The sequence below is a fragment of the Phaenicophaeus curvirostris genome, chromosome 1 (genome assembly GCF_032191515.1).
Source record: "Phaenicophaeus curvirostris isolate KB17595 chromosome 1, BPBGC_Pcur_1.0, whole genome shotgun sequence".
Lineage (NCBI taxonomy): Eukaryota > Metazoa > Chordata > Aves > Cuculiformes > Cuculidae > Phaenicophaeus > Phaenicophaeus curvirostris.
The window spans coordinates 193,088,903-193,101,126 of record NC_091392.1 but is presented as its reverse complement, the minus strand read 5'-3'; the positions used below and the strand labels follow the sequence as shown (position 1 = coordinate 193,101,126).

General features: G+C 42.4%; 1 protein-coding gene across 4 annotated transcripts in view; it reads left to right on the top strand.

The window, feature by feature from the left end:
• The window catches only part of GDPD5 (glycerophosphodiester phosphodiesterase domain containing 5), a 168,669-nt gene that overhangs the window by 137,712 nt on the left and 18,733 nt on the right, over positions 1-12,224 (top strand). For all 4 annotated transcript variants that reach the window (XM_069883342.1, XM_069883345.1, XM_069883343.1 and 1 more), the window contains exon 9: positions 8,670-8,752. In XM_069883342.1, coding sequence (XP_069739443.1) covers positions 8,670-8,752 — 83 coding nt within the window. The remainder of the gene's footprint in view (positions 1-8,669; positions 8,753-12,224) is intronic.

Sequence of the window (12,224 nt, the reverse complement as noted above, 5' to 3'; positions counted from 1 at the left end):
GTTTTTCTGGCAGCTAGTTCTGCTGTTTTTTGCTGAGCTTGAGGCTCAGTCTTTTTGCCCTTGGTAGAACCTCACCAGTAGTGGTTAAATTCAGCTCACAGCAAGATGCTTCGAGTATGTGACAATCTGGAAAAACAAACAAACAAACAAGCTGTGCTGACCCTATGTGACTGCACAGTACTCTTGCTTTGCACATCATCATGAGACTGGGTGAAGTGATGAAACATTCCTGTCATCTGCCTCTGGGTAGACCTTGAAATCATAATCGTATAGTACTTTCTACTCCAAAGTTTCTGGACGTGCCCAGGCTAAAGATGGAGCATGTTGGCTTGGGCACAGCCCTGGGTTTCGATAGCCCTGTCCTGTGGTGTTTGGGCACACTCGTCTGGGTCTCCTGTCTGGGTACTTCTGCACCTATATCTGTTGCATAGTTGTACCTCCATCTCTCTGCTGATTGATTGACATCAAACAAGATAGCATGCTACAGTGTGGGCACTGGCCTTGTGAATTTTTTTAAGGCAGCCAACTAACTTTTTTGCTGACATTCAAGGCAGAACAAAATATAGGCTGTCAGAACCTATTTGGCAGGCTGGAGCGTGCTTGAGCTCCTCCCCAAACCCAAGAGTGCACACTAGGGGTTTGCTAGGTGAGATAAACACCTGTCATGACACAGTAGGATTTTATTTTGGTTTTCTGTTTTTAATGACTTTTTTCTTTAAGCAATTCCTAGAAATGCCATCTTTATTTATGTCACTCTTTTTGCTTTATTGTCTCTGTGAGTGGTGGAATGAAGTTCTGGGCACGATAAATGCTTTTTCCTGTCCTACTGAGTTTGTACCAACCATGAATGCTAGAAGCAGCCAAGTGAGGACCTGTTCTGCATGCTTTCTGCATGGCAGGAAATCACAAAACCTGTTAGGACACTTCCTTTTTTTTTTCTGGGGTTTCCAGACCTGTGTGCCCCCCATAGCCTTCCAAAGTGACTAAAGAGTAAACGGAATCCTTCTGTCCTCCAGACTGAACTAATTTACATTAACCTTATCTGGAGCAAAGCTCCAGCAGATACTTGGCCCTTTGCTTTGCTTCATGTTCTTCCTTGGAGCTAGCAACTGCTCCTTGTAGTATGGAATAAACCTATCTGAGGAGATGCTTTCATGTTAGGGTCTAGAGGCTTGTGAAGGTTGATCAGGAACAGTAGTGGTAGGCAGTCGATGTGTGTGGAGCTGTGGCCCGGGTGTTGTTCAGCAGGGTGCATCCCTAAGTTTGACAGGAATGGTTGGACTTGATGATCTGGTGGGTCTCTTCCAACCTGGTTATTCTATGATTTATGATTCACCATTCCCTGATACACAGAGCTGGTTGTCTGCTAACAACAGATGGTTTTTCTCTGAATCCTGCAAGAAGGAAGATCAAAACTAGCAAGCCTTATTCCGACCTCCAAGCAATAGTCTGCGTGTCCTGTAATGTGTGGCAGTAGGCTTATCCAACAGCTTTGCCTTTTCTATATGCATAGTATGTCCTCTGACTGTGCCCTTGAACGTCAAAGCTGATATAAGAAAAATGAGGACCAAGAAGGACGTGGTCAGAACCTTGTTCTGTATTTCCATCCATGCTCAGCTTTTCACTATGTCAAATGTCACCTTGAGTTTGAAGAGCTCTGCTTACAGTGCCAGTCCTCAGGTTGTACTAAGTCATATCTGCTTGCAAACTAATAATCTGATGATTTTAAAGCCTTGCTAGAAGGCATTTCTGCTAATAGGGTCTTGTTTCACAGGGATGCTTGCTATGCTTTTGCTGTTGAACCTAACTGTACGTAGGTTCAGTTTGGAGAAATTATCAAGTGGAGCTGGGGAGGAGGAAATAGCCCAGGGAAAAGTCTGGAGGGCACACATGTCCTTTCTTGGGCAATGTTGAGATCAAAAGTCTATAGAGTCTGTGAGTTTGAGACCTTAGGTAAAACTGGATCTCATGGGAGTGGAGATGATAAAAAGCAGTGCAATATTTGCCTTCAAATATCCCAAAGCAAGACAGATGTGATTTTGGAGCTGTGCAGACAAACATGCTCTCTGATAGTCAGCTAACTGGTTGCTCTGTCATTCTGGCAGGACTGGGTCTGTAATATTGTATTTGCATGTCCAATGCTCTTAGGCTGGAAAGATATAAATACAACTGACAAAAGCCAGCAAAAGATATCTACAGGATGGCTGAAGACACTTGTGCTGTGATAAAAGATTTGTTGGGGACATGGGGTATATTATATGGGGTAAAAGGTGGTGAAGTGGAGAGTTTCCTGGGGAAGCTGTAGATGTGTGCACTTCCTGAGGGATACAGTTCTTGGCATGCTTATCCATCAGTGCATGCATCCTGCTCCTCATACAGGGACAATGGTCTTCCATTGCGCCCCAGAGCCTACTGTCCTCTACGCATGCGCGTACTCTCTTCTCTTGTGCCTTCAGGATTTTTAAGAGAAGTCTTCATAGCATCCGTGTGAGCGCAACTCGACTGCTGTCCTTGTTCTGTGGAGGAAAAAAGTGAGGAACAGAGGCCATATGGCTCATAGAATTTCTCTCGAAACAGCGGAAGAGGGAAAAAAATCTTTGCCTTTTAAGTAGCAAGAAAAAAATCAGAAACCATCGTGGTACCTGTGCCTAGAAGAATTGTGGCTTTTTGCAGCAAGGGAGAGCTACTGCTTCCAAACGGGCTGACCATTTGTCTGTAGTGGTAGTGCTTCTGCAATCAGTGTGCCTTTGGCATCATCCTGTTCCCTTATGAGCTTTAATTCACTCCTGGAAAAGCTGTTCTGCATGACTCCTTCTACCTTCCCTAGCCTAAGTGTCATACAGTCATGCCCACTTTTCACTATGCTAAATATCCATTCCCATCAGGGTGCTATCTGAAAACCCTTCTTTTATCAGGTGTTTAGTTAGTCAATCACTTTATTTTCAAAGACTCCAGATCTGTTTCTGCACTTCTGGACATCTGTATCAGAGTTGTGGCAGCAACGTGCTGGGAGTTTAGGACTCCAACCCTCACATTGTCTTCTGGTTTGGAAGATGGGTCGTGGGTACAAGAATCGTCTGAAACTCTAAAACTTGAGTTGGGGTTCTTTGTGAATTTTACATGTTAATATGTTGAATTTTTCAGATGACTTTCAGACACAGCAGGTGTCTGTTGTCTTTGGTCTTCCATCTTTTATATTCTTCTTGCAGAAATCTAGTTCCACTTCGTCCTCAGTGATAATAGACTTGACTGTCTTCTCCCTGTGATGATAAATATGCCACTTATTCTGAGGTTAAGTAAAAGGTGAAACCTGGGACCATATCTGAGATGGAAATGAGGGACTTCAGCCAGTAGGGCACCAACTTCTACTGCCATTCGCACATTTAAAGTCTTCTCCCAAATGTCTTTGCTCACATGGGGCTTTTCAGGTTGAGGCAGGGTGTCTTTGCTTTTGGAATCTAAAGAAGGTTCTGTCCATAATGTTGAATCCTACTTGCTTTTAGGTTGTTACTCCTAAATATATATTTCTTGTAAAGATAATAAGGCTCATCATGATGATCTTTGGTCTCAAATTGTAGATAAATCACCCAAAGGATTAATAAATATCAAGGACTTACCTGAGCTGAGACAGGCTGTATCTGTCTCCTTGGAAACCTTCATGAATGCTGGAAACTCATCTCCTATTATTTGGACCAAAAAGGTACTGGTTGGTCTAAACAATCAGGCTAAACCTGTGGAAACCATCCAAGCATGTCAGAGGCAAGAACAGCTCTTGGTTTAAGAGCTGGAGGCTACAAATAGGATTAAAAAAAAAAAGTGCTTTTAGCAAACCAGCCATACAGTTGGTTTTCGGCATGTCTTAGCAGCACTGAGAGACTGTGCCAGAACAGCTTTCCATGTGCCACATGTGGCACTCATGCCATTGAGCTCCTTTCTGCATGGCAGACGATGTCCATCTCTTTGCTGACTGCAGACACGATGCAGGGAGGAGCATTTTTGGTCAGGATTGACTCATTGGCTTTGAGCAACTTTGGAATGGAAAAGTACCAATTGCTGAGACAAACTACTGTGATGGGCAGCTGATGTTTAATTGTGCTTAGCATTGGCCTGTTGGGTTACTGCAAGGGCGTGTTTTGCCTCAAATGGGAGCTTCCCATACTGTTGCCAGGAAGCTTCTAGCAAATATGACCTTGCATACATAAAATTCTTTTATTTAGAATGATACCTGAAGGTGAAACCTCTAGTGTATGTAGGTAATCTTGCAGAGATGCTGTTTTGTCATCTTGTGGTGCCAGCTATCATTGGAAACAGTAATGAAGACTTCTGGTTGGGATTGTGGCTTATTGGAGAGCTTTCATCTAGTGATTTCTTTATATTGGTTTAGGTTTTTTTCTTTTCTAGGTGGTTTTGACGGCCTTATTTCATCTTATCTTGGCAGCCAAAACTTGGCCACCACCTACTTGGGATGGCTTTGTTTCTGAAAGGCCCTGAAGTTCTTTGGTTTGCACTGCTTGTGCTGCTTAAATGAAGAAACATTTGGTTTAATGTACGTCTTACACACACACACACCTGCTAAAAATACTGTCAGTTAACCTGTCTGCTGGTCCAATCAATCATAACAAATGATCACAATTGGCATTTTCTGTCAGATCTGGAGAAAAGCTGAAGGTTAGCTAGTCTTTCATTAAATCAAGCTTTGGCTTTTGTGTGTGCAGTACAATAATGAGGTCTCATCTCCTTTATCTAGTTATTAAATTTCTAATGACTTTTTGCTTGTGAATTTGTGTGGTTTTCTTATTTTGTTTTACAGTTTTTTCCATTCCTTTCAGTCTTGTTGAGCTGCTTCCAGAAGTGCCGAATATGGATGCTCTCTAAGACACCTAGAATTCCTAGGGATTAAAGATACATTTTATGTTTTAAACAGTACTGTTATTGCCTCGCAGTGACCTGGCATGATGCTACCCTAATGCTGAAATCCAAAACATTGGCAGATCCTCCACTAAGCCACATACAGGGAACTTCTGAAGAGCATATTTTTACACAAAGAAAAGCACCATTTTTCAGGTATCGCCCTAATCATTGTCTGGTGTTTTTAGTTATTGGTTCTTGAGGAGTTTGATACTGGAAAGGAGAGATAAGGAAGTGGGGGAAAAAAGAAGATCCTCATGTTTCTGAAAGAGTGAGAAAATATCTTTAAAGCTTGTTGATGAAGCAAAGATCAAATCCTTCAGCACAGCTCAGCACTCGATGCCAGAGATGTGCAGTGGCTGTGGTTAGTTTGTAACAAATCTGATTATTCCCTGCAAGCTGCTTGGTTAGCCTCCCCAACATGCAAATGATGTAGTGATTTTTTTTGAAGACCTGGCAAGGTGGTTAATTAGGGGAAAAGTACAGTGTAGTGATGTCCAACTGTAGCAAGGCTACCAGCATGCTTTTATAATCTTAGTTAAGCTCCAAGGCTCTTGACTCCCTTTGAAAGCATTTGCAATTGTCTTCTAAGTTCATTCATCAGTAATTTTATAGAAATTACTTGCTGCGTCCCTGTAGCAGGAACAAATGAATGGTAGCTTGATTTTTGCAAGGGATAATCCTATCAAACCAAGCGTGAACAGAAGAAACTGCTTCTAGAAACCCTGTGCAGAGTCTGTCTTCCAGTGGATGTTGTCATAGTTTATATAGAACAGGGGTTCTGGAGTGAAATCATTGCTTTGTGCCCCAGGACTTCCTTTCACTTCAGCAATGGTTTCTTAAGAAATCGGTTGTGTCTAGTTGCATTGGATCACTGCAAATCTGGATTTGGGTTTTCAGTGTAAATCGCCCGAATGTATTGTATTGAGGAGGAAACCCATCAAAGAAACTGGAAGAAGGAAAAAGAAATACAAAGAAGCTTGTGTGTTTATTTACTGCAGTTTTACTGTAAAACCTTTAAAAAAACCCAGTACTAAGTTCAGCAAGTAATTTCTGTACTAGAAACTGTCCCAGTTGGATGCCCTAAACATGCTGAATTTGGAGTTTCAGCTCTTTCTTCCTTGGAGTAAGACATACACATACTGGGATGATAGAAATATCTATTACTCAGTCTCACTTTTCACAGAGAAAACTCACATTGTTGGGGTACAGGGAGATCCTGCATCCAGAGTGGTGCCAGGGGAACCTCCAGGAAAAGGCAGCATCTGATTTTAGAAAATAGGGTTAAATTTGCTTTCCCAGCTTACTGGGATATGTCATCAGTAAGCAGAAAGCTGTCCTCCCTTGTTTCTAAGACTCTCAGCTGATCCTATCCTTGAGGGGCCTGGACAAGCCACTTACACTGAAATACACTGAAAAGAGGCAAGAAACATTTTTAATCTTGTCAAACAGCAGCATCTGTGTCTTTTCTGGGTTAGGATTCTACTGTGCCAGAGTTTGATGTACAAGTAAGATATGAGAAGACCTTGATCACACTGGTCTACCTCTGCAAAGGTGGGATATTGTTATGGGCACACTTGTTTGCCTTCACTAGCCCTGATTCACACACTATGAGCTCCTCATTTTGCAGGTGGGTAGCAGTCATGTCACCCCTCCTCTTGTTGAAGGGTTTTACATTGATTGCTTAGTGGAGGTAGGCCAACCTGCCCTTTGTAGTCTCCATTAGCCTGAAACACAACTTACAACTCAACACACTTTGTTTTTCTGTTCCTTGTATGTCTGCACCCTTGGTGAGACTGCTTATAAGGATGTGGGTTCAGTCACTGCTTGACGCGATGTCAGATCTTCAGCTGGGACTTGCATTGCATCCACTCAGCAGCCCTCACTGACTTAGTCTGGTCTTGCATTGCCCTTCGCTTTCGCTAGCTCAGCTGTCTTTAGTTTGAGGGCTACACACTTCAGTTTATTTCCTTGTGATTGCTGCAGGGTTTGAAAGCAAGTATTGAACATTAGGCTGTACAGAGAGGATTGTCTGGCAGTGTTATCCTGAGGAAACCTGAGATACTTGGGTGGTGGTTAAACCCAAGGTACTGAAAGAAACCAAAGGAGGTGGAGCAGGTCTGCCTGGATGGGATCCTTATGTGGCTGCTGCTCCCTGCTGACGGCTCTGGGCATCGTGTATATATTGCAAAAGCTTTTTCAGCCCGACCTTGCATGACCCAGTGCTGGTCTGTGCAAGAGGGTGTGTGTGAGCATCGCCTCTGCCTTCTCCTAGACAAGTCAGGCTTTGATTGGGAGCTTTTTTAAGGAACATAACAGGCCTCTGTTGAACAAACAGAAAAATGAACTAGTATTGATGTGTGGCTTGAGCCAGAGGAATTCAGCAGAGAGGTACCAGAGCTCTGTGAAAGTTGCGTTGCTGACATTTATTCTCATTATTTTACCCTAAAGCTCTGCTGACCTGAGCATGTAAGGTGATCAGCTAATAAGAAAACAAATTATTCTCAGAGATATCTTTAAACTCTTAAGCAGTTTTTTGTTTTTTTATTGTGCATGTTGCTTGCATGGCGCATTTAGGCTTTTGTTGTTAATTACTCCTCTTTCTAACCCCTGAGTAATTCTTGAAAATAAAGGGCTGTGAATGCTCATTCTGTCTTGATGGAAACTTACTGCTGATCCTGATGGTGGCAGAGGTGAGTGAGAAAAACAGGACGTTACAGGTGCGCTAAACCTGAAAACAAATTTGGGGAAAAAAAAATATTTAAAAAATAACTTTATTCTGACGTGCTCATGTTTCAGTGCAAATAAACCTGCCAGATTTTTCTCTCCATAGTTGTCTTTTTTTTTTTTTTTCCTGGTCTGCCTTTTGTTTGTTTATGGGTGCTTTGGAGCTAGCTATACTGTACTGTTTTTTTAGAAAAGCAAAGTACTTGTCTTCACGCTGTATTTTTAAGCAAACCCGAATTCTGTTACCATCTGCTCCACTCAACAGGCAGGAAATAGAAATAAAATTTGAATCCTTATCTGTGTTAGCTGTAAGGATAAATTTTCCAGGATTAAGGCTATTTTAAAAAATTGTTGTTAATACTAGCTGTAATATTTGTTATTAGAGAAATGAGGTGATTTTTAGATGGAGTGATATGTGGCTTAATGAATGAATACATGTGGAAATAAAAAGTGTGCTACAGAACCTGTGGTCCAGTGTTCTCCATGGTATGGATAATACCCTGGCTTATGGAGTTTCCTCTTTCTATAATGGCATTGTAATCACTGCATAGAAAAGTAGAATGAAGAACCCTTACGGTGTTTTAGCTAGCTCTAGATATAACCTATGGAAAGAGAATTCACATCACATTAACAGTCACTTTCTGGGGATCTCCAGCAAGACACTGTTTGTGGGAGCACGTTAGTAAGCAAACTTCTGATATGCTAATTTTGCACCAGACTTTGAGTTAGTCAAGTTTCCAATATTGCTGGTCACAATAACTCTGCATTAAACTCTTTGCTGTGTGAAAGACCATCAGTGGAGTCAAGTGTATTGGTCATCTTCAGACTTCAGTAAGATGCAATTCTGCCTGGGGGATGCTGGTACTTCAGTGTAACTCGCCAGTATATAATCTGCAAAAGATTGTTTTGGATCCTATTTCTAAACCTTCTTTCTAGCATCGTCACTGACTCTAGCATCTTCCTTCACTCATCTTCACTTTGTAAACATTTCCAGTTACTACTAATCTCTCATTGCTCTTTTTCTTCCCCCATAGTTGGCACCAGAAAACACTCTGATGTCCTTCCAGAAGGCAATGGAGCAGAAGATATACGGAGTCCAAGCTGACGTTGTACTGAGGTAAGTGAGTGTGCCGGCTGGTCTGAGACTTTCTCTGTGGATGGCCCAACCATGCTAGTGGGTTTTTGCTACCTGGAATGTATGTGGTTATTACCACTTTTTCCCTCTGAAAAGGGCTCTCGTGGCGAACATATCTGATAACTCCTGGTTTTCTCCATTTGTAATGCACAGATGCCACTAATTGTTTCACTGAGATGATGATTAAAGGTGAAGTTGTCCAGGTGGTGGAACCTGGATACCTTTGTCTTGAAACTAATCTTCATTTGCAGGAAGACTGTAGTTTATACCAGAGCTTGCTTTATTGCTGTGAAACACAGTACCTTTTTTCTAGCCTGGCTTGAAGTCAGTTGGTCTTGGGAAAAGCCAGAACTGCTTCAGTATGGCTTTTGCTGGGATGCCCCAGGTGCAGAGAGCACTGAAATCCCAAACTGACTTAATTGCACAGCAGAAGGGTTTTTGTGAGCTTTGCAAAAGCGTCACAAGAATTTAGCAGCCCAGGAATAAGCCCTTTCTCCTCCTCCGCTCCCTCGCATGTCACTGCTGCTGTGGGAAGGAGAAACCCAGTGTTACTTCTAACTGTGAAAAAGTCATTCCTGGCAGACAAATGTCAAGCTGAATTGATGACAGAGGAGAACTTTATTTCAAGAACCGTGCTTTGTTCCATGAGTTTAAATCTTTAATGTTCTTGTTCCTTTTCTGAATGGTATTTTTGCATGTATTATGTAGATGTGCAAGAGGACAGAAGTGGCAAGAAGGGAACAGTAATGTCTTATCTTGGTGATCCTTCACTTTGTCTCAGTTCTGGGTATAAATACAAGAAAGACTTAACGTTGATGTTTTCCTGTTCCCTGAATGCTTTGGAGATTGGTGTTGGCGGAAAGATATTTTTGTCTGGTAGAAGATGGGCTTCTGAAGTTTAATTGTTAGGGTGTTTTTTTATTTGGTATAATTGCTTGAGAGCAAATGATATGAAAACGAAAGGAATTTCTTCCTCCCTGGAGCATGAAAGGTCATTGTGGAACGATGAAGGATTAATTGCAATGTTGGCAATACAATTCTTTTTTCAAGAATCAGTTCATTAACTGTTGTGAGGGGTCAAAAACTTGACTGTCTCATGAATGAGCAGTTGGCTCATGCAGTGGCTGAATTGGTTGCTTCCGTTAGTACTGGCCAAAGGGAAAGGTGTGTTTTGGGGGAAGGTGAGCTTTCCATGTTGCCATCCATCAGTCATCGCAGAGGAGAACTACAAGCATCCCATAGCTTAAACAGTGCCCTTGACAGCCCAGTTATCTGAGGCTCTCTTTAGAAGCCCCAGACCTCTTTGTAAATAGAGGACTTCAGTGACCTTCAGACCAAAAAGTGAGCTATCAATACCACTGGAAGGAATTCTGGGAAGGGCTTGTGGTGCAATACCCATTCCTGTCCTTATCCCTTTGAAAAAAACCTCTTTGTCTGTGTGCTAATGGGTCCACTGCACCAGGGATGCCCCCAGCAAGTCCCTCCTGGGATGTCTCCATGTTCCTCTAAGCAGGTATCAGCCATGGGTGGGCTGCTTGGACATATAACCTATCATATCCTGATTTCAACCATTACACACCCTAAACCGGGTGGCCCTGGTTAAAAAGCCAGCTATGCTTCATGTAGCAGGAGCGTGCAATCACTGCATGTTCCTTTCTCATTTTCAAACTCCTTCCACATCTCTTTTTCTGAAGTTCTGCTTTCTGTCATTATTTTTTCAAAGCTGTGCCTGCTAGTACGTTGCGGTTAGCCTTGAATAGTGCTGAGTGACTCCATAAGAGGAAGGATTAGACAGGAGGAAGTGAATGTTAAGTACCCCATAGGAATTCTGCACTGTGGTTAAGGCTTAGCAGTATCTGATGATTCACTGCTATGAGATGTGAAGACTTGAGCTCCTATCTCCCTTAAACACTCCACACTCTTAATTCTGCAGTTGCCTAGCATCTTTTCCTTTTTTTTTTTTTTTAAAAACTGCATTTATTAAAATCCATTCTGATTGCAGCAACATGATGTGCTGCTGAGCATGGTATTGCTGTGTTAGCATGTTTCTTAGAGTTGTGCGGGGAAGTAGGTGGCACAGTGCATGCTAGAAACAACAAATGAAGATGCTGGTGACGTTTGTGATAAGGGACTTCTGCAGGAAATGGTAAAGCTGAGGTAGCATTTGCTCCACCACCTGAAATTGTTTCTTGTTTTCTCTCTGACTCTGAGGGTGAATGCTCTGGATTGTTTCCCTATTCAAATGGCGTTTGGATTTTAAGCCCGTTTCCTTTCCAGACTTTGTGAGTCTCCTGTTATTACGATTAGGTCCTTAATTTGTAAAACATCATTGTAATCAGGCTGACTATTTATCTTGGTTTTTCAGTTCATCTTGGTTTCTGAGTGTGGACAGCTATCTGCCTGCCCTTGATGGGAACCATCACTGCCTTGTGTGGTCTTGCCACTTATGCAGTCACAGAAATTTGATCTGCAAGAAAGTTAAAAGAGCTTTTTATGTTTCCCAGGACTATTATTCTGTAATATCAAGATGGCTTAAAGACCACAGGTCATGATTTTGGCTGTTTAGTTTCATCAGAGGCATGTTTTCTTTAAGATGCATGAACTCAACTCATGTGAACATGACTGTTTCTGCAAAGCAATTTTCCATTCAAAAAGGCATTTTCAGAGCAATTTTGATAGCTTGGAGTCCATGAACATTAAGCTCCTATGTAATCTGAAAGCTTTTGAAAATCTTATCATCTACTATGAACCATTTAGAATCATTGAATCATAGAATCACCAGGTTGGAAAAGATCTCTTGGATCACTGAGTCCAACCGTTCCTATCAACCACTAAACCATGCCCCTCAGCACCTCATATACCTGTCTTTTAAACACCTTTTAACAACGTTGATTTTAAATCAATGGACTCCTATGCTGCCAGTCACACAAGTGTGCATTTGCAGCAGAAGACTGAGTTGGAAATATAGTAGAAGGAAGGCTCCAAGTATCTGCTAAGAGGCTTTTGGAGTAAAATGCTGCCAGTGACATGCACACAATTCCTGCCAGCTGTAGTGGACAAGAGATCATAGAATCATTGAATCATAGAATAACCAGGTTGGAAGAGACCCACCGGATCATCAGGTCCAACCATTCCTATCAAACACTAAACCATGCCCCTTAGCATCTCGCCCACCTGTGCCTTAAACACCTCCAGGGAAGGGGACTCAACCACCTCCCTGGGCAGCCTGTTCCAGTGTCCAATGACCCTTTCTGTGAAGAATTTTTTCCTAATGTCCAGCCTAAATCTCCCCTGGCAGAGCTTGAGGCCATTCCTTCTTGTCCTGTCCCCCGTCACTTGGGAGAAGAGGCCAGCACCCTCCTCTCTACAACCTCCTTTCAGGTAGTTGTAGAGAGCAATGAGGTCTCCCCTCAGCCTTCTCTTCTCCAGGCTAAACAACCCCAGCTCTCTCAGC